The sequence below is a fragment of the Colletotrichum abscissum genome, assembly GCF_030869225.1.
Source record: "Colletotrichum abscissum strain IMI 504890 chromosome Unknown Scaffold_61.1, whole genome shotgun sequence".
Taxonomy (NCBI): Eukaryota; Fungi; Ascomycota; class Sordariomycetes; order Glomerellales; family Glomerellaceae; genus Colletotrichum; species Colletotrichum abscissum.
Window position 1 is genome coordinate 75,147 of NW_026850505.1, and position 21,157 is coordinate 96,303.

General features: G+C 50.7%; 9 protein-coding genes across 9 annotated transcripts; 6 read left to right on the top strand and 3 right to left on the bottom strand.

Moving 5' to 3' along the window:
- Positions 1 to 409: 409 nt before the first annotated feature.
- CABS01_15033 (uncharacterized protein) lies at positions 410 to 736 on the bottom strand (the record flags this gene model as incomplete). Its single annotated transcript, XM_060548371.1, has 1 exon — positions 410 to 736. One exon carries the CDS (start codon positions 734 to 736, stop codon positions 410 to 412), a length of 327 nt encoding a protein of 108 aa, XP_060392198.1.
- A 2,384-nt stretch (positions 737 to 3,120) lies between these two features.
- On the top strand, positions 3,121 to 3,893 carry CABS01_15034 (uncharacterized protein; the record flags this gene model as incomplete). The annotated part of the gene is made up of 2 exons (XM_060548372.1): positions 3,121 to 3,156; positions 3,372 to 3,893. 2 exons carry the CDS (start codon positions 3,121 to 3,123, stop codon positions 3,891 to 3,893), a joined length of 558 nt encoding a protein of 185 aa, XP_060392199.1.
- Positions 3,894 to 7,117: 3,224 nt separating this feature from the next.
- On the top strand, positions 7,118 to 7,291 carry CABS01_15035 (uncharacterized protein; the record flags this gene model as incomplete). Its single annotated transcript, XM_060548373.1, has 1 exon — positions 7,118 to 7,291. The coding sequence occupies one exon, from the start codon at positions 7,118 to 7,120 to the stop codon at positions 7,289 to 7,291; it is 174 nt and encodes a 57-aa protein (XP_060392200.1).
- A 3,237-nt stretch (positions 7,292 to 10,528) lies between these two features.
- Positions 10,529 to 12,221, bottom strand: CABS01_15036 (uncharacterized protein; the record flags this gene model as incomplete). The annotated part of the gene is made up of 4 exons (XM_060548374.1): positions 10,529 to 10,902; positions 10,960 to 11,389; positions 11,456 to 12,115; positions 12,207 to 12,221. 4 exons carry the CDS (start codon positions 12,219 to 12,221, stop codon positions 10,529 to 10,531), a joined length of 1,479 nt encoding a protein of 492 aa, XP_060392201.1.
- A 945-nt stretch (positions 12,222 to 13,166) lies between these two features.
- On the top strand, positions 13,167 to 14,331 carry CABS01_15037 (uncharacterized protein; the record flags this gene model as incomplete). Its single annotated transcript, XM_060548375.1, has 3 exons — positions 13,167 to 13,262; positions 13,365 to 13,793; positions 13,858 to 14,331. The coding sequence occupies 3 exons, from the start codon at positions 13,167 to 13,169 to the stop codon at positions 14,329 to 14,331; spliced, it is 999 nt and encodes a 332-aa protein (XP_060392202.1).
- A 1,506-nt stretch (positions 14,332 to 15,837) lies between these two features.
- Positions 15,838 to 17,676, top strand: CABS01_15038 (uncharacterized protein; the record flags this gene model as incomplete). Its single annotated transcript, XM_060548376.1, has 1 exon — positions 15,838 to 17,676. One exon carries the CDS (start codon positions 15,838 to 15,840, stop codon positions 17,674 to 17,676), a length of 1,839 nt encoding a protein of 612 aa, XP_060392203.1.
- Positions 17,677 to 18,359: 683 nt separating this feature from the next.
- On the bottom strand, positions 18,360 to 18,563 carry CABS01_15039 (uncharacterized protein; the record flags this gene model as incomplete). The annotated part of the gene is made up of 1 exon (XM_060548377.1): positions 18,360 to 18,563. One exon carries the CDS (start codon positions 18,561 to 18,563, stop codon positions 18,360 to 18,362), a length of 204 nt encoding a protein of 67 aa, XP_060392204.1.
- Positions 18,564 to 19,000: 437 nt separating this feature from the next.
- CABS01_15040 (uncharacterized protein) lies at positions 19,001 to 19,438 on the top strand (the record flags this gene model as incomplete). Its single annotated transcript, XM_060548378.1, has 1 exon — positions 19,001 to 19,438. One exon carries the CDS (start codon positions 19,001 to 19,003, stop codon positions 19,436 to 19,438), a length of 438 nt encoding a protein of 145 aa, XP_060392205.1.
- Positions 19,439 to 20,585: 1,147 nt separating this feature from the next.
- CABS01_15041 (uncharacterized protein) lies at positions 20,586 to 20,966 on the top strand (the record flags this gene model as incomplete). The annotated part of the gene is made up of 2 exons (XM_060548379.1): positions 20,586 to 20,685; positions 20,770 to 20,966. 2 exons carry the CDS (start codon positions 20,586 to 20,588, stop codon positions 20,964 to 20,966), a joined length of 297 nt encoding a protein of 98 aa, XP_060392206.1.
- Positions 20,967 to 21,157: the final 191 nt, after the last annotated feature.

The window sequence follows — 21,157 nt, forward strand, 5'->3', positions numbered from 1 at the left end:
ATAACGAAAGCGTTGAAACGAAAAGTAGGTTGAATGAAGGTGCGGTCTCGAATCGATTCCAGGACTCGAAGACGATGACAGGTCTTGCGGGTTCGAGGGTTGTCGACGTGTCTCAGGGGTTATTGCCTCGGTGCGGTTCAGTCGGCCACCGAATGCTTTCCCAGATATCGAAATCCAAGCAGCGTCCTCTCGATTTTCCACCCAGTTCGATTAATAAGTTGTATCCGTCGAGAGAATCGTAATTCGATCGATCGGAGGAGGGTTAGATGATGATGATGTTGAGGGTTGAGCGAGTGTATCGGTCGAAGCAGGACCGTGTTCGGGTCGTGCGGCAAACAAGGCGAGTCCTAAAGAATGTGTGGGCACAAACAGGCCTCCTAATGGTTTCTTCGCGAGTTGGTTTGGGCTTTTACGAAGCCTCTTGTTCTTTCTCCTTCACGTTGTTCTCTTTTGCTGGCAAAAAAAAGAGGATATCACCGAGTAAATGACATTGAAAGGGGAGGGTAAATGAACAAGGGAAAAAGAGGAGGAGACCTTGGCGAGATTGGGAAGATGAGTAACAAGGCAAGGCAAGGCAATGGAAGAGGGAGAGACTTGGGGGGGAGGGGAGGAAATGGAACGAGTGACAGCGGGTGGAATTGGAGGGAACGGCTTGTTTTGTTGAAAAGAGGGAAACGAGCACGGAGTGGGTTGAGATGAGGAGGAAAAGCGAAATTAGGAGTCCACTTTGCGGCATCCCGGGGGGTTCGGGAGGGTGTAGACCCAGAATACCACAAGTACCAACTCCTCTTTTCTCTCTCTGGTCTCTGCCTCCGTCCTCTCAGGCTCTGTCTCCCGTGCCCACAGAGCCTTGAGGAGGGTGGTAGTGTAGGCATGTGCAGTGTGTAGTGTACATACGAGTACTGAATAGTGAAAACTAGGGCAAGTCTAGGCAAAGGTAGGGATGGCTTCCCGTTCTGCCATCTGGTGTGTGCACAACTTTTCCAGCTCGAAAGGGCACACACGCGTAACTTTCGACAGTGGGACACCCTCCTCGACTCTAGGACATGCCCTGCAGCAGTGTTCGGTAACAGCCAAGGGGTCCCCTGGCCACACGTCCGTGGCTTTCACAGCGGCACAGAGGCAGCGAGAGAGCAGAGACGGGGGTGAAGTTGTGAACAGACTGGGATGGAAGAAAGGGAAAACGGGGGGAAGAGAATCCACGGCTCCAGGCAGTTTTGGGAATAGTCGAGCGAGAACTTGACGCGGCCGTTATCCAATGGCTTCATGCCGCGCCTGGCTTTGGCTCCATCCGAACAGATTCAATTGGGTACAGGTCTTTCGTGCTGTTGTCCAACGTTGGCGTCGATTGGATACATCCGCAGTAGTGCGACAGGGGTGAGCCATGTTTGGGTCTTCCCGAGCAAGAATTCAGGAACAAGAATTACCGTCAGGGGCGCAGTTGACTGTGCAGATCATGGGCTGTAACGGGGGTTGGCGGTACTGAGTACGGTTTGAAGAGACTGAAGTTTGTTAGATGAAGTGGTGGGAGGCCTCAGCTTGTCATAACATGAACTCAACTTGACGGACTGTTCAAGGTACACGCTATCGCGAGCCGTCGAGTGATCAGATCCACTTTCCAATTTAATCCTCCACATATGCGACACACCACCACGAGCTCTTGGTGTGCGATGCCTCCTGCGAAAATATCGCGCGGGCCTTCATAAATCTGATGTTGTGCACGGGGTGTATGGAAAAGGGGGAGGCGGTGAATAACTTGACACACTCGCTACATCATTGATGATACCACGGCGAGTTATGAACAGCGGCATTGAGTTGTGAAGACATAACTGTGTTGTGGAAAGTCTGAGCGCTGTTCGTTGTTCTAGGATGCGATCTTCTCATGGGCATCGCATCCCGATCGGCCGCTTCCAACCGTGGAATCTTCTCTGCTCGTGTACGATCTGCCGAATGTGCCGTTCGCTTCGCTTTGAAGTCAGAATAGGAGGTGGTTCGTGGTTGCGAAAGCGAAGACGCGAAGAAAAACTCCTCTGCTGACGGTTATCTGCCGTACAACCACACAACACGGCAGCTCCCTCCCATACTAGATGAAGAACAGCTTCTTTCTCTCTTCCGGCGTGTGTTCTTTCATCGCCTGCTGCCGCCAGGGCCGTGTGTTTGACGCTGATTGTCAGGGTGTCACGCGCATGGGCGTCCATACGGTCATCCCAGACAGAACCACCCAAGAATGCTTTTGGATGAGACTAGGATAAAAAAGAGTGTGTGTGTGCCATACAGAGCACCATACGGAGTACAGAACAGTAATACCACAGTGAGCGTACAGAAACTCAGGTACCCGTCCGTACATGATTTGTGCGGCGGGACGCCTGAGCACCGGCGTCCGTTGCATTTTTTTTTGCCGCTGGTGCCACGGATTACCTGACAGGATGAACCTTCGCTCGGTCGTGCCTATTTCCCCCTCCCTCAGAGTCCCTCTTTCTTTTCTTCTTCGTCTCATCTTCTTTGTTGCAGGCGCAGCTTGCGGGCCAGCTGGACGTATGTACCCGTCCGCGTGAGAGGGGAGGATTCGGCCCTGCTCTTTTGATTTCTGTTAATTCCTTCCCGTTTGACTGTTCGGACGGACGTTTTGGCTTGGATCTCTGAGATGCAGTAGTGGCCAGCACATGCCCAGCAGTTGACTGCTGACAATGACGATGACGGGTCTGCCGACGACTTCATAGCGTAACAGAGCGATATTGGTACTGTAATAGCTGGCCGCTGCTATGTCCCTGATGATCATCAACGGGCAGCAAATCTTCATGCCGTCGTCGCCCCAAACGACGGCACAGGGGGGGAAACGAAACTCGTCGGAGGAGAGGGGCCAGCAGTCCAAAAGTCGCAGGGTGAAACTTGAAACGAGAAACCAACGGTGGCTGACCGTCCCAGACGAGGCCTACCGCCTATTAGTTACAACTTATAGTATTAGCTAATATTCCGGTTGGTTGTACCGTTTGGGTTGGGTTGCTGCCGTCAGCTATCGTATCCGTACGAAGGATCATATCACCCTATCTTGTCCGACACCAAGGCTTGAACACCTGGGGACGGGAGCCACTGAAATGGAGAACCCGGGCGGGTAATGCAATGGGTACGGCAGATTGGATGTTGCCAGAATTAGGAGTATTATCTGGGGGAACAGGAAACGTGCAGCTTCGTGCGTGAGAAATCGGCCGGTCTGGCCGGCCATCTGGTGATGGTTGAATGAGAGATTAGTCGAGATGCCGCGAACCGTTGGATTTCAGTCTCGCCAGTGCCCCGTACAAAGTAGTGTGCATACCTAAGTACGGATACTTACACAATTAGTCCGTACACAACGGTCATTCACTATTCGACGGGCCAACGTTGTGCATCGATGCATTATTCCAGCGCCTTTAGCGAACGGCTCATGCAATTGCCAGCGAGGCCTCGAGGCCTGCTGCTTCGCTCGCCGTGCACGGCAGAAGGACAGCGGCGAGATTGGTTTGGATAACGCCACCCCTTTCTCCCTCTTCTACCCCAGAAGTGTGGATGGGATACGAGGACGGGCGGCCGAGCCAAGAGGCTTGGGAGAAGGCTTACAGAGAGGCTTGCAGCATGCCGGTTCGTCTTCTGGACTGTCTTGTGTCTGTCAACTTTCACAAGCAGGACTTCACAGTGACAGTGTGCAGGTGGCTTGCATCAGACGCAAGATTGAGGATGAAGGTCCCGGTCATGTCTTTCCGCCAAAGCCAGCACATAACCTCGTGAAAGGAGCTTTCCTGTCCGCCTCTTGCTCCGTGCAGTACGAAAAGGAACAGTTTGATGATGGCTATTTCGAGATCAGAAGACCAGTCACCACTCTCCACGAGGGCAGCGTGGATGGAATGGGGAAAACGTAGACAGCAAATGAGGACTCATCATCCAACGCACCAGGGAAACGTGTTCGACCCTCTGCCTCCCATGTTCCCAGGGGACCATCACCTCGAAGAGCCAGAAGCACCGCCTGAGCATCAACTGGAGAATTCTATCTCTTCAGTGGCTTTGGGCGGCTGTTGGACAGCGGTTGTGATCAATTGAACGCGCATATCCTGGGCCGCTGCGGAACAGAGGGGGTGGGTTTCTCGAGGAAGAAACGCTTAATCGAGAAGCTTGTCCTTAGTCGTCCGCAGACTCGGGCATCCGATGCAGGTACCTGCTTGGGGTGACCCGGGATGCGTTACTTTTTCCTTGCTTGATATTGATGTTGCTTCTTAGCACAGCCTCAACAATCAATTAAGAAGGAAAACCCACGTCATGTTACTGTGGGCTGCTCGCTGGCTTCCTGCAGGCGAGATGTCTGATCATTCATTGATATCGATAGAACAATTTTTATGTACGTGTATTTCGAAATAAGCATGGAAGTCCCTCCGATACTCAGTACACACAAATACTGCGTGACATGGACGGCCTAACTAGGTTAAGCTGGGATCTATTTCTATATGCAAAAATCCAAACCAACGCACGCTATTGAAGCCCAGGCAGGTGCCGAGATGCTAGCGAAGAAAGAGGAGATGATGTTGAATGCCTGACCATGTGCTCTTTTTTTCGAACCCGCGACTTTGGATAGAATCAGCATTCTCGGTTTTCGCGATGTGCAGCTGGGATTGATATGGCGTCTCTTGATGCGGGATTTCATCGAGACTGCATTCTTCCAGAACATGAGGCGTTCTACACGTCGGTCTCGCGTCCAATCGCTACTTCGCTCTGATGGACGATGTTGCTGTTCTGTGAACTATTTCTGGCAGAGCGGTTCAGGGAGGGAAAAGGGTGGCCCTTTCCGGCCTGCAACTCCTCTTTTCAGGTAAAGAGGCCGAGGGGTTCTAATCCTCGGAGCATGTGTCAGCAGATGGTTCCTCTTCTCAAATTCTCCCTCACCAAGGCTCAGCGAGTTGCGTCTTCAGTGTCCGACTGTCGTAAGTTGATTGGGGGCCGTTTCCAAGTGACAAAAAGCTCCCTTTAACCATAGCACATGTAAGCAGACCCCCTGAAGAAGCAACGATTCTCCCTGTGCCGTGACTTCGCCCTACATGCCCGTCTCTTCAAACTTCACAGACCGCAATCTCCTCCAGCTCAAACCTTCAGACGCAGAGAAGCAACCCCTCGGCAGGATAATCCGATGCGACGGGCAGCAGGCGCTGGATTTCGTAGAGTTCACACTCGCAAGTTGCAAAACCATCACATCTCATCCACCCGAGCGGCATCCTTCAGGAAACCAATACCGCCGCCAACCTCCGGCACTGCCGCAAAGAACCTTCGCAGCGTTCCAACGGGTCCCATCTCTCTTGATTAATACGAAGAAAAACCACTCTCATCATTGATGACCTGTCTCTCATGCCGAGAACCCCCTTTTGGTGATGAGAGCCCGACGTGCCAATTCTCAAGCCAAATCCAGGGTCCCAGACCCCAGAGATAATACATCTCTAAACTCCGTTGATCGGCTCCCCGAGCTTCCTATCTCGAGTCGGTTCCCGGCTCCCGGTTTACGTTACTCCTTGCTTTGCGGGTTCCCGAACCAGGACTTGCTAAAAGCACCGCCGCCCGAGGGCTCCATGAGTCCATTCTTGACTGTGACGCCAACGGACTAGCCATCAACCACTCGATCTCTCTCGCTGCGCGGCTGCGCTGTTTATTGCAAGATGCCGACAACTCTCCCCCCGTCTCCCAAGACGCGTTGGTGCAGGGGCAATCCCCCTCTCCCCTCCAGCAGCGTTCAGTTCTATCCACAGTTTTTTGTGCCGTTCCTCGCTGTGGATGCTCTGGAGAAGGGGTCGAGTCATTGTCCGCGGACACCTTCCCAGTTCCCTCTGCAAGCCCAGCTGCCCAGAGTTCCAAGGAGAGCGAGACATATTAGCCCGAGAATCACCAAGGCAAAGCGCCAGCCAGTGACTGATGACACCGGTCGTCCCATCTTCACAGTAGTCCAAACCGCCATCCAGCTCGGCCAGTTTCGATTGTGGAAACTTGTCAAATCCGCCCCCAATCCTTCCAGTGCGTGCGGCCGGATGGGGATCCCGATCACGGCCATCTCGGGTGGGAGCCCATCGAGATAATCAGAAAAGCCGAAGCACAGGAGCAAGGCCCAGTTCTTCACTTTTCTTCTGCGGCGTCGCCTGTTCAACGAGGTGCCTTGTAGTCGCCACGTACAGCTTTAGACGGGCCACGGCAGCGATGGCTTCGACCCTTCAACATCGCTTCATCCTCCGTCGCGAAATGAAAGATGGGCTTTGGCTTGGCTTAGGCTTCATCTAGGTAGGTATTGAATGTCCGTTGGCCTTGCCGCAGATCCCGCCAGTTCCCTCGCCCTAATTATCACTAGCCAAGTGCCTCATCCAACGCCCCCAGAAACGCCCGAGGCCCGCCCTTCTCGACATGCAAACAGATTGAACGGCGTCCTTTTTCGTCTGAAAATCAGAACATCCTACCGTCGTGCCGTCGTATTACATCAGCAATCTCAATTTGAGCAACGTTGGGGTCTGGGGCATGGGATGACTTTTAACACACCAACTTCTCAGACATTTCCCCTATCACTTTGTGAACATCCCGCGTCCATGATGTGAGACTGGGTCTCACATGTTTAATTGCAGAGCTCCGACACGGTTCTTCCACCATGTTTACATATTCCAAACCCAACAGCCCAGTGTTCGAGGGAAATAATCTTGGAATTCAGGCACGTCTTCCAGGAAATGAGCGCCACCTTGCTTAGGCAAGACATGGCTCCTGATCCTCAGCTTGGTGAAATTCCATATCATCACGAGCAAAAGTCCCATAAACAGGATTGATTCATGGCGCTTCCTTTACGAAAATAGAGCATCGAAGTATGTCGGGCTTGAACCTTTCTTCACTTTGGGAATCATGGCGGCCGTATACCAAGGAGACAGAACTTTGCCGCCGTGCATACATCTTGTTCCGGCTGCCTTGCATTCCCATATTCCCGGTAAAGGGCTGATTTAGGAGAGATCCAGGAACCAAAATGCCACAGCCCTAACACCGAACGTTCGATCTAGCATAGGAAAGTCGAACCACGGCAAGGCACATGGAAACCGTTCAGGATCATGGTGCCCCATCCCCGAGGCACTACACTAATATGAACCAAGTCTCCACGAAGTTACAAACTTCCCCCTGCAGCCCGCAGCGAAAAGGCCGGAAGACCGGCTTACGCCTGCCGTGGACGACAGTACAAGAGTACAGTGTCGTTTCCGTATCTTTACGTGAGCTGAAATGTCGCCGACTACGACAAGATCGAGAACTTCGCTGCTGAATTGTGGAGCAAAATGCCAGTTCTAGATCCGGTCGCCGATGGCCCGCCCGTCCGCGTCCGCACCCCCCCTTTCCATGTGCCGAACGTCAACATTGGAACAAAGAACACCACTGTTTAACTCCATCGTTTTGTATTACTAAAGGATTGCCGCAGTATATATAGACGCTACCCTACCCTCGAATTCCGCACTATTTAACCTTAACCCTTTTTATAAGTTACCTATCTTTTCCTCTATTCTACCCTCTCCCTTATTAAGGGATTATTAAAATCGTAGTTTTAATAACTTATTAATAAGCTAATACTACTATTTAAAAATAAGTAACCTACTCTTATATATAGGCACCGGGAGTCTTATTATTATAAAAATAATAATAAATATACTAAAATATTTAAAAAAGCTTTTTAATAGATTTTTAATACTATTTAAAATAATTATTTTCGAGTTATAAAAAGAAGCCGAGGTACTATATTAATATAACCTTATCTATCTTATTAATATTAATAATAGTCTTTTTAATATAAGATATATTATTAATATTTTATAATTACGTTATTACCCTTTATAAATCGTACTTAATATTAATAAGGATTTTAGTATTATTTCTTAGTTTGTTTCTTAATTTTTTTTATTAAAGCCGTTATTATAAAGTTAGTTTAGTTATTAATATCTTAATAAGTATTTTAACTTAACTTAGAGGCTCTTATAGCCCTTAAAAAGAGGTTTTTAAAGGACTTATAATTAAACTTTTTACTTATTATAAGCGAAGCTATTATAGTTAAAGCTATAGTATTATAAACCTTAATAATAAGTAGTTAGTAATATAGTTATCTTTTTTTTATAACGAGCTTAAAAAAGTATTTTAATTTAAGTACTAAGTAAATACTATATTATTTTATTAAAACTATATTTTTATACTTATAACTTAGAAAGAATTAACTTTCTTCGATAATAAGGTACTTAGGAACAAAGAACACTTGAACATCCTAACGAAACTCCTGTATTGGTTTCTTCGATAGTCTCTCTTCGGCCGTTACAGAAGTCATCTTCGCATCCGCTCTTGCGCGTGCAGATGTCTTTTTTTCCCGCATCATCGAGATGCAGCCGCTGTAGGTGTCAAGACGAGACGGGGCTTAATATTGATGTTTACAAACCATTCCCCCACAGTAAACCGGGAACGCGTTCTCTCACGCTCGCTCAGCCTTTGAAAGTTCAAGGGGCCAAAAAAAAGTTCTAGACCTTCTCCCGCAAATATCTCAGGCACGCATGCTTCTTGCGTCATCCATAGAGAGCCGAGAGAGGATCACCAAGGCCTCGAACCGTCCCTGATCATCTCTGATCTTCCTTTTTTTGAGTTATTTTGCCACGAGCTGAAGAGGCCCTATCCGTTCCCAGTGGGGAGGTCGGCTACAGCTGTCAGATGTGCCATGTGTGACTTTTCAGTAAGTTTTGCGATGGGAGGGTGATTTGTGCTGCACATGCTCGCTGTGCCCAATGCCCCAAACCTAGGTACGCTCCTTACCATGCCTCATTGAACGGTCGGGTCCCCTTTCTCTTCCTAGCCTTACATCGGTGTACCTACAAAGCAAAATTTTCCACAAGCATCGAAAGATACACGTAACACAGCCTCGCCAGGGACGTCCCGAATCGTGATTGCACTTCCGGAAGTGGTACGTGGGTATTATTCAACCCGACCCAAAGACCCAAAGAGGAAGAAGCTCCCAAGGCTTTTCCCGCCGAGTGACGAGTCGAAGACTCGAAGATGGGGAGAGGAGGGTCCGTGGCCGCGCGTTTCCCAGACCGGCCTCCTGAAGCGCTGAGCCAGGGTGTGAGGAAAATGGTACCTGGCCCGAAGAGTCTGTTAAGCTCGGCCACCGGTGGATGCCAAGCGTGAGTGTGCTCTTTTTCAGCTGTGAAGAGTTCATCTGATGGGGCTAAAGGAATACTGGCTCTTTTTTTTGAGTTTTTCCTTCCCTGCGTTGCGTGGCGCGCCGCCTTATATCCTAACAGCCCGCCGAAGTTAGGTGTAAAAAGTACCTCAATTGGAGCAGGGTGCTAATGGAGGACACGCGGTTCCCATATCGACGCTATGAAGCAATGTCAACCGTTTTATTCTGGCCAGATCGAACTATCGTGCTCCTCTATTGACCTATGGAAGTGAAGCAAGCACGTGACTTAGGATTAATATAGTCCGTATCTGTAGAGCTTCAACAGCAGCCGACATCGATAGCGCCGCATGTAGCTCGGTGCCTACCTTACACAAGTGATCCTTGGACATCTCCACGTGAAAAGTTTCATGATTCGAGGTTTAAAGGTCGTACTTGAATCTTTGTCTCTATAGCATGCTTCAAGTCCCTATTTCGAATGCCTTCGAAGCTGGACTTGAAGGACTAGGTCGAGGGTTGACAAGGGGAACTCAAACCATGGATCAGCCAAATGGGATTTATCGATTTCGACTGATTGCATGCTTTTTATCCTTGTAATATTCTTGAACAACATCGACAATGTCATTCGAAGTGCGATAAGCGCAACTTCATGCTACGGAAAGTTGAGCAAGTTGAATTGAAACACAGTCCCCGAAGTCTTGTCTGCAATAATATGAAATGATCCCGGAGCTGAAAGCCATTCTTAGGGTTCTTTTTGTCACCTTGATGGAACCCAGAATAACTTGCTACTGGTACGTGCGCTCCCATGAAGGACTGAAGTTAAACAAATCATCTTCAATTCGGTGTTCTTGGATTTTTCCGCCAGCAAGATAATCCGTTACGTGCACTTGATTGTTACTACAGAGATACAGCCCCTGGCTAAGAGGAATGGAAGAATGAAATGCCATACAATGAAGTTCTGTTGATTTTATGAAAAACCGTTGTCACGGTTTGACGGAGATATTCTGAAATATTTTCCAATTCTTGGAAATTCATACAACAGTCCACTTTCGGCACACCCATCTTTTCTATTGCCATGTGCAATTCGCGTTTCAATTAAAGCCTCTGTTTACGGCGAAAAACTATAATTATACCACTACACAACAATGTAGTTGATATTTGTCTTCGCTTTGATCGAACATATTGATACAAACCCTACAACTTTGATTTTCATCGAAGTATTGTGTCTGCATTCGATTCTGAATCCCAGTCAGAGTTTTATTGACATATTTCTAGATAGAGTTCAGTCATCAATCTTTACTAGCAAATGCTTCATACGTATACAACGTGTAGAACGTGTCTAGTCCTTCTTTCCTACGGTATGGGCACGTTTCCATTATCCACCCACTCGTTATTAGTCAGAATCACCTCTCTGACCAAGCCCTCACGTTGAAAGTAGCACCTTGGATCGAAAGACTGCGCTCCAAGTACTACTTCTTGTGTAAAAGAGTCGCGGTGCGTCGTGGCCATGGTGAGACAGGTAATGTCTGTGTCGGCGTCAACACCCTTCAAGGTAGCTGGTTGAGCCGTTTTCCAGGAGGAGGCATCGTTGTAAATGACGTTGATATTTGCATCGTTGTCAAGGTAAAGGACGTAAGTGAATATTCTCTGCAGAGTATCTGAACTTCTGGCAACTGAGAACGCAGCAAAGGGTGCACCTCCTGGCATGTTTGTGACAGCTGGGAAGTCTTTGGTTGATTAGCTTATTTGATGAACATCCGGTACAGGAAAGGGCAGCAACATACCTGTAGGCCAAGAGTCCGCATAATCAGTAGCGAGCTCATCGGATCCACGGTCCGGTATCAGCGCTACCAAGGCTCCATTAACCTGGTAGAATATCCCATAACCTCCTTGGACAGCAATCTTGCTGAAGTTGGTCGATAGTGGAACCAACGCCAGCCGACTATCACTATCCGCAGAGATATTGAGTCTCTTCTTGTCCCACTCAGCTGCCGGTGAGAATTCAGTCCTCAGGCGATTTCGCACCTCGACGATTCCACCACTGCTTTCCTGATATATAACCCAAGGCCAATATGCTGCGACGCTACTGTTGACACGGGAGTTCAACACCATGTTCTTGATGCTGTCTTCTTCATAGTTTGAGCTCAGAGCATCGTTGATACTCACTCCGAGGACACGACCATCATCGTTTGTGTAAAAGACTTCTGTTTGCGGCTTTCGAGACCCGTCTGTTAGCGCTCACTTACGCCTGGCTGCAAACAGTGTTTGAGATTTACCCACCTGATATGAGGCATCATACTGAATGATAGTTGCCCCTAAACGAGCACTCACATCCGCAGAAGAGTTATACTTATCGGGCGTCTGCCATGATGAGTTGTCGCTTGTCTTCATAGTGTCGTATGTCGACCGATGTACTTGATAATCGTTGTCTTGATAGAACAGAAACAGTTCAACTCCCCCAGACTGACTCCATCCGGTGACGGTAAGAGGCGATCCCTGAGGTATTGATTGTGATTTTGTTGTCGTGTTGGAGGTATCCGCGGGAGTCGGTGTGCTGGTAGGGCTAGCCACGCTCGTGGGCAACGAATCGTTGACCTGCGCTGCTTTCGTCGCCCTGCTTCCCAATATCCCACCGACGACAGCTGCTGCAACCACAAGAACGAGTATGATTCCTCCAATGATGAGCCATAGCCGTTTTCTTCGCTTTGGTTGCTCAGGTTCAAGCTCTCCGACTTCGTCTTGCCCCGAAGTTACGTGTATTTTGTCGGTATCGTTGTGATCAGAAACTGCCTCCTTGCCGCTATCGTAAAATGAATGGTTGGAGACTTGGAGTCCGGACCAAGTGGGGTCTTCTGTGTGTGAGAACTTCTCTTGTTCGTGTGATACAACTTCTAGGCCTGGTTGCTCCGTGGCGTGGGAATGCGTTTGGTTCCCATGGTCCTGGGTTATCAAATTAGGTTAGTTGACCATCTAAATGGTTTGTGTAACTCCGGGACTGAATCATTGTTCCACGGCCTATGCTGAGACTTACATGAGCTGCAGACATCGCGAGACACTTCGGGATTGATTTGGCTCAGCCTTGACATTTGGGGATCAACAAAGGACAAACACAGAGAGAAAAGAAACGGTAAACTACAATGGCGCAGTGAACTAGTGAGACGAACTCTTTAACGAGCACCAGCAAAGATCGTCAGAACCACCGGGGTCTGACGGAAACGTCTCAAAGTCATGGCACAGCAACTCCAACTTGCACCAACACCGATATGTTACCCTGCGTGATTCGTTCGCCTGCATGCCAGAATATCAGGCTGGGCCAAATATGCGCAGTGACCCCCACAAATCTGCCAGATTCGGCGCCTCTGTCCAGGGGTCCTATGCAGTTCAGGATGCAAGGCGCCAACAGCCAAGCCAAATTTGCAAACTGAACCAACGCAAGCGCCCTGAAATCTGACTTGCTGCCTAGAGGAACATCTGATGAGTCCATGGGTGCGAAACAGGGTGCGTGAAATTTGAATTAATCTCCCAGCCCGCCAGATTTTGAAAGTATCTTCAGAAAAGTCGCGATACTTGTGTCGACAACTTCATGGTGTTGAGCTCAACTTTCGCACGTTAAAAACTGGAATAGTCTAGATCTATAAACTCGTTTCGCCCAAGATCTCAGTCTCCGCCGATGGCAACGAAATCAATCTCCTTAGCTCGTCGGCATCCGTGAGCGCTTGCGCCGACCGCTCCCACACTCCGTTCGCTCCGCATCAGGGGCAAGGGTCCTATTATTGGTGATATCCACACATGGCCGGGGTAGTCTGACCACTCAGGAGCTCAACTCGCAATCATGTCATCCACTTCCACGTCAGTCCGGATTTCCCTGCCGCGCCGCTCCAACGTTATCTTGAGCCCAAATCTCCATGGAGCCGGCCAAGCGTTTCCTTCTTCCTTTTTAGATGACATACACCCTAAACTCTCTCTTCACGACGACGAAGCGCTTCCGAAAATGCCGTCTCTCGGGGTGCACTGGACACCTCTGAAGATTGGCCTTCTCACGGCCGTCTTCCTGATATCGGCCTGGTGGATACTGCCGTTCCAACTGGTGTGTTTTCCCCCTCCCCGCGAGCGGTTACGGTGCTCCATGCCGTAACAGTCGAAGTTTGTTGGGTCCGGCAGCTAACCAGGGGTGGTCCCCCTCAAAAAGCCCGCGATCCCTGAATCTATCGCGCATGGCTCTTCGCCTAAACCCGCAACTCCAGACCAACAGAGCGCGTCTTCAAAAGACCGGCCGCTCATCGTGTATGCGTATCATGACTCCGAGAGCGCGCGGGCAAACCTTGATTACTTTGTCAACAAGGGTATCCACAATGGCGCAGACTTTGTCTTCATCTTTAATGGAGATGCGAACGCGTCGAGCACCATTCCTGACCTGCCAAACATTAGCATCGTCAAGCGGGATAACACCTGCTTCGACATGGGTGCTATTGGCGAAGTTTTGAGGAAGGATGACTTGTGGAAGAAGTATAAGCGCTTCATCACGATGAACGCTAGCATTCGAGGGCCATTCTTACCGGCGTGGAGCTCGTCTTGCTGGTCGGACTTGTATCTGAGCAAGGTGACGGAGACAACCAAGGTGAGTCTTCACAAATTTTCGATATTGACATGACGTGGACTCTAAGACAATTTCTTTCAAACAGCTTGTCGGAATGACACTCAACTGCATCCCCAGACTGCATGTTCAGTCCATGATCTTCGCTACTGATGATGTCGGCATGAGCATCCTCTTGGACCCCACAGTCGCAACAAGCGCGTCTGAAGACGATCGCTTCGGAAGCAAAGACGCTCCTGTCGGTCTCAGCGGGTGTTACGCGGACTGGAACGCCGCAGTCCACGCCGAGGTTGGAACGACGGGCCTGATCATGAACGCCGGCTACAAAGTCGACGCCATGATGACCGCTCTGCATTCCGAACAAGGAGTAGAAGAGTACTGCAAGGCTCACCCGGATTCCGGTGACTTATTGTGGGATAAGAAGTATTTCGGGAGCAACATTCACCCCTATGAGACTGTCTTCATCAAGGCGAATAGGAATGTTGATCCGTCTCTGATGTCGTCGATGACAGATTGGCATATGCGGATGAAGTCTAACAGCTTCGATGTGTGTGGCTCTTGACTGGCGTATGAGAGTGAGACTCTGTATGATATCCAATAGACTGTAGAAAACCTAGATAGAGTGTATATGTTTGATATTTCTAAGCGATTTCAACAGCACATCAGATTTTGAAGCCAACGAAGCCAACGGTGGTCAAAGGTGTTGTTGAAAGCCGAGCTTGTTGCGCCACCAAGGTCCTTTCCGTGTTTGGGATGGCATTCTCGAACGGGTATTGCCTTACTTGATTGTAGCCATAGCTCTTTGCTGTCTCTTTTGAGCTCGCTAACCGCTAAAAATTTAGGGAATATTCATCAGATTTCAAACAAATAAACCCAAAGTTGCGGATGCTCTAAGCAGCGATGCCGAACATCATCTAGGTGATGCCTGAGAATGGGTTCACGTGAGTTACCTTTGGACTGATACAACGCATCTAAGAAGCTCTGTATCGAGAGAGCTGACTGCATGATATGTATAGTTGTAAGACCGCACTTGATCACAAATATTCAACTACTGTTTCGATCCTTACTTCTTGTCATACTATTGTATTATTTCTTCTCAGAGATAACGAATAGCAACGCTGCCAGAAAGACAATGTAAGGTTCAGCCACAATGTGGCGCTGAATGTGGCTCAATCTCCATTACATAACTTTACATGTTCTCCAAGTCCCAAAGTCCGGGTTTGAAAACTTCGCAACCTGCGCATTTCCCCTCCCTCCTTTAACCCCTCCACCCCTCAGGCCTCAGGTCCAGGAAACACATCACCAACGAACATTTCAGCACGTTCGAGCAACAGCACAGCACAGCACAGCAGCAGCAGCTCCCCCGATTCCACACACCCCGCCAAGGTCAGGCATTCGTGCATGCTAGCAGCTGTGGTGTCATCGCAAAAGCTGAAACGGCAAGGCGGTTCATTACCTTATCCGATCGTACCCAAAGTGCAGCGCAAAAGCCACCAGTGCATCCGTACCACCACGCACGCCGTCTTTTCGTTTTGCTTGACTGCATTTTTTGCGCCGAATCGGCAGTTTGGCCGGAGGGGTTGTCTTGCTTTTCTTACTCTGACTCAATTTGGGGGAAAGTCAGTCAGCATTGAGCAGAGTCAGATCAGATTTTTGGTAGGCTTACTTGCAGCCTTTCCTTACAAATTCAACCTGCATTTTCTCTTTTGTTCCAAATCCCCCCTCAGCTCCGTCTTAGATATCGGACATCATGAAGGGAGGGGACAGAAGAGGGAAGTTTGCTTATGCAGGGCCAGACATGATCTTGGGATATGCGCGTATTTTCTTATCAACCGCTGCTTTCCCTGGTGCTATACACGTGTGAAATGTTAACTAACTCTTGACTTTTTTGGTATCATAAAAGTCAGTACCGCGAAATCCAGTTTGTCGCAAACGGCCAACAGAGCTGTCTATTATAGACTACGAAGTACCCACCCTCCTCGTCACACCTTTACGAGGAGCTTTGGGTTGGAAGAAGGGCCCCTGCGGTGCCGATCCGCCCCCGCCGAGTCAGTAAACTACCCCGAAAATGCCGGCCATGCTAGATGACCCGGCGAGCCCCACTATCTACCGGGTGTCCGGGGTTACGCCGTACCCGGATCCGATGAATCCTTCCCTACCGGCCGACATCACCCCACGTCAAGTGACGCTCCGCGACCGCCAGACCGTCGCCACCATCATCCCCTTCGCTTCGCGACACGAAGTGCCCCCGTCCCTGGTTCGCTACCTAAGCGACCAGCTCAACAAGGAAATCGAGGGCGGCGACACCTACCCGATGATGGAGACCATGGCGGCCGAACAATTCGGCGCCTACTGGTTCCAGAACTTTGGCGCCGTCATGATGCTGGGCAACATCGAGCAGCCGCACGCCGAACTCAACGACGACATGGACTGGTCCCGCGAGTGCCTCGGCAGCTTCTACATCAAGCCAAACTACCCGGGCCGCAGCAGCCATGTGTGCAACGCGGGCTTCCTCGTGACCGACGCCTCCCGCAACCGCGGCGTTGGCCGCCTCATGGGCGAGTGCTACATCGACTGGGCGCCCAAGCTGGGCTACACCTACTCCGTCTTCAACCTCGTCTACGAGACCAACGTGGCCTCGTGCAAGATCTGGGACGCCCTCGGCTTCAAGCGCATCGGCCGCGTAAAGGGGTGCGGCAACCTCGCCTCGTACCCGGGCACCCTCATCGACGCCATCATCTACGGGCGGGACCTGCCCGTCCCCGGCAGCAACGGCGCAGAGTCGGAGGACCTCGTGAGTGAAGAGCGTTTCGACAAGATCAAGTTTTATCTAAAGTACGGACGGTATCCGGCGGGTGCTGACCGCGCCGAGAAAAGCAGGCTCCGGAGCGCGGCGACGCACTATAAGCTGGTGGGCGAGGGGGAGGCCGGCGGCGGAGGCGAACGGCTGATGCTCAAGGATAAGGAGGTCGTGCCGGATCCGAGGAGGCAGTACGAGATTGCGCGCGAGGTGCATGCCGCCGGCCACGGCGGTATCAACAAGACGACCGCGACGATTGCGGAGAAGTATCACTGGAGCCGCATCAAGGAGACGGCGAGCGACGTGATTCGGAACTGTACGGAGTGTAAGGAGCTCGGCAAGACGCCTGCGCTGGGGGGTGGAAACGGGGGTGGTGCCAAGGGAAGGTCGGCGGTGGCATTGGCAGCAGCTGCTACTGCTGCTTCTACTACTTCTTCTGCTGCGCCTGTATCGGTTGTGAATCCCCTCACAAATACTTCATTTCATCACACTCATGCAACATCACCGCCGCCGCCGCCGTTATCGCCAGGGCCTACCTCAACAGTTCTCAGCACCGCAGACCATGTCCTTTCGCTTCAACACCAACATCCACATCACCACCACCACCTCCCGCCCCTATCGCCGCCAAGATCATCACCCTACGCAGAAGTTACCTCGTTACCACCCTCCCACACCCTCCGCGACCCTTCGGCCTCCCCCTTACCACGGCACCCGCACCATAACCCTATGCTACAAGATGGGTCCTTCCAGCCGATCGATCCGCAAATCATTGGCGGGCTGCAGCCGCCGGGGCCGACGTCGCATCACGATCTCCATCATCACCACCATCATGAGAACCCGTATAACCCGTACCACCCTCACCACACCGATTTCCAGGCGTTGCTCAACGCGACGGAGGCCGAAGAAGGGGTAGAGGGGTTGGGCGAGATGGGGGTGTCGGCGGAGGAGGCGGCTGCTGTGGATCGGGATCTGGATATGTTGATTGAGCAGGGGGATGATGATGATGTTGGGGTTGGGGTGGTCGTGGATGGAGACGCGGATGCGGTTATGGGGGAGAAGGACGGGAGGGAAAAGGATGTCTATTCTATAGAGTTTATAAATGGGTAATGCCAACGGGTGAGAGGAGAGTGGTCTGATGGTGTGGCGTGGTGTCTATTTGGCGTCTTGGATACCATGGATGAGGTCGGCGGCGGCGTGGGCCTGTATTTTCTTGTCTATTTCCTTTCATTTACTTGATAGACTTTTCACAACTTATTAACATGGCAAGCGGACATGTCAGCAATTCAGACTTTACTTATTTAAATGCTTTTATGAGGAGCATATCCCGGTTTAGTACTTTGAAACTAGGTTGCGCTTATATCGCAGTGTTTGATTACCCTCCAGAGCTGGATTTCATTGCAACGGGTAGCCGAGGCCGAAAGACCCAGGATAGAGAGCACTAGTCCTGTGAATGAATTCTCGATTTTGTACCAAATTTATTCGCGAAATTCTCTTTCGATCTCTCCTATGCCATCTCATATTACCTAGGGGCACGGAGCCGAGCGTCGGGACGGATGGCGGGTAGTGTGGGGCACGACCCGGGCCCTTCGCTCGGGGCGTCGCTTCCGTCCGGGATGAGCGGGGCGCACTAATGCCGTGTCTAATCCCAAAAACTCTTTTCTCGGCCAAATCTAAGAGATGCCTTAGCTTGAATTAAAGCGGTTAAAATGACGCGGCCATTAATCGTGACCACGGGCAGAGAGTTTGTGCAATTTTTTGTTCCTTGGAAGACTTGAGTTTCTGTGGTTCCGCTAGTATTCGTGGGTGCTCTGAAGTGTGCACTTCCGCGCTCTGCAAACATGGCGCCTTGAGTTTTTGCGTCTCCTTGAGTCAAGCTCCAGCCCAAGCACGAGGCTTCCACGATTCGTGGGGGCGTGTGTAAGGTAGGTATGTGTGTGTGTCGTGCAACTGAACAATGCACTGAACCAGCCGGCGACAACGGCCGGGGCGAACATGCTTCCGTCTCATCTTTCTGACGGGATCCTGGAAACGCGAGAAGACAGGGGGTTGCCAAGACCTAATTTTCGGATTTTCCTCTGGTATACGTAAGGATCCAAACTCTAAAAGCCCAGCGCTCGAAAGTTGAAACCTGTTCGGATTGCATTTGCTTTGACTCCGTTTCTATCTCTTCTTGCGTGCTACCCAAGGTCTTGGGGGTGTTTGGATTGTTAATGTTGGGTTGACAGAAAAGGCAACGAGTAAGAAGAGGGTGCTGAAGTCTCACAGCGTTCGGATCCCTCACTCAAAGTCAACGGATCTACAGACACCGAGAGAAGAAGGACGGGGTCAGGAAAGCGACCGACGGACGATACAATTACAGCCCCCCTCAGCGGGCGGCGGGTTGTGTGTCCTCCGGTATCTGGTCGGCAGGACCGATAATGCTCACGATTTTATGGACCATCCCGTCGTGGTTCGTGCTTCTCTCTCATGCCGCCATGCCATGTCCATCATCCATCTATCTGGCCTCGTGGGCGCGGAGATCAAAGTGGGACCTCTCTCAATTACAATTCACAGACCCAATCTGTTCGAAAAGCAAAGACGTATTGCACACGACGTGATTGGGCATACAGTATCCCCGCGAGATGGTATGCCGGCCTGTTCGGCAGGGCTGGCGAGCATAATCCCCGTTAAGCATGTCTTTGCCCATGCCTATGCTCAACAGCCCTGCCGTTGGCTTACAGAACCGTGCTTGCACTCTATCGAGTTGCCCTTCTTTTACCGCACAGCTTCGGTGTACGGAGTACGGATGTCAGTCTTGCCAGGGAGGAGGCCACCTCATCATCCCAACTTCACCAACTCCAGACGGCACCCAGATTTCATATATATTTAGAAACCTTCTTTTCTTTCGAAAAACCAGAACCCCGCGGCCACCCGATTGGCCGGTCCATTACATCGGAAGTTCTGAAACTGCGCATGTTCTGTCCCGCAAACCTGCGCCCTTCCAAGAATCCCTCGCAGGTTCCCGCAGCCCGGGGTTGCCTTGAACTCTGTTCCCAGCAGCACCTATTCTTCTTTCCTTTCCTCGGTGACTACACTACCTAGGCGTTCCTTTTGCCCTTGGTGTGCCCAAGGTTAAGGTACCGACACACCAGCGTACCGTCTAGACGGTCACTCCCACCCCTTCCAAAACTCCGCGCCCGCGGGTTGAAGCAAGGAGCGATCAGGAAGGGGGGGATAACCACTACTGCACACTGGCACACATCATTGCGACGAACTCGGGAACCGGACCGTGAGACGGGCGTAACCCTGTGACTTTCCTCCTGCCGAAACTTGCGACGCCGTGCCAAACGGCAGCGTACGCGTACGTCTGGTCGTCTGGTCACCGCGCTTGGCTCGACTGACGGACACTTCAGACCACAGAAGCCCAGGCCGCCCAGAGATCTGAAGGTGTCGAACTTCGTCACGATTGGGGGGGTGTGTAGAATTGATGCAGATTGGCGGGACCTCCTACACAGCCTCGATCGGTCGAGGCCAGCACTTGTTTCCCGACTGCGACTTTTATTCTTTTCGAGTCAAGGGAGGGTGTTGGCCCGGAGCCCGGCAGGTAGGGGTGAGGGTGTGGTAGTTGATAATTTGATTGGGGTGGTAATCAATCAAAGAAGGTTGGACTAAGGTTATATAGCGCTATTGACATCCACGAAATTTCCCGTGGCGCCTCCTATCCTTTCGATAGTGTCATTAAACTTATCAGCTTGGTCTCTCCATCCATTTCTGTGACAGCAGACTGCTAGCCTCTCTTTTATCGACCAACATTCGCTCTTCACACAAAGCTCTCCCAACATCCGTCACGTCGCATATACACAAAAGTGCTCATATACATACAAACACGCTCTCTACATACATCCGGCACAACCAATACAGCACAACACACAACCGATATCATCTTACACACAGCCGATATACCTACAACACACGCAGTCAACCACACGACTCACAAAACTCAAAACACCACATACACAACACACAAACAAGTCAACATGAAGTTCTCACTCCTCACCCTCGTCACCCTCATCAGCGCCGCGTCCGCAATCAGCGTCGACGCCGGCCTCATCAAGAGACAGTGCATCGCAGAAGGAGGTTAGTTCTCTCTCTCTACTCAGTCCACACAATCCATCTCACCCATACTCATCCACACATACTGACGAACAATTCCTTTTCCAGGTCTCTGCTTCACAAGTACCGCAGAAGTAGACAAGCCCTGCTGCGGCGGCCTCATCTGCAACACCGACCCCGCGCGCAACAATGCAAACGTGTGCGGCAAGAAGTCTGCCGAGAAGAGGGACATCGACACCCCGAAGCCCCTGCCCGTACCGCGGGCCATGCCTGAGATTCCTCGCGATGAGCCCATCTGGGGATAAGGTGTGGAAAAACGGAGCTCAGGAGGGGGAAAAAATGTTGTGGCGGAGGAGAAACTTCTACTTGGGCCATTTACTTTGGCCGACAAAGCGCACGATTATGAATTTTTTTTTTATTCTTCTTTCGACGATTCAACCACAACAGCTTGGTTGCTAGGGACGGGGGACGACTTTAGACTTGATACCACATTTCT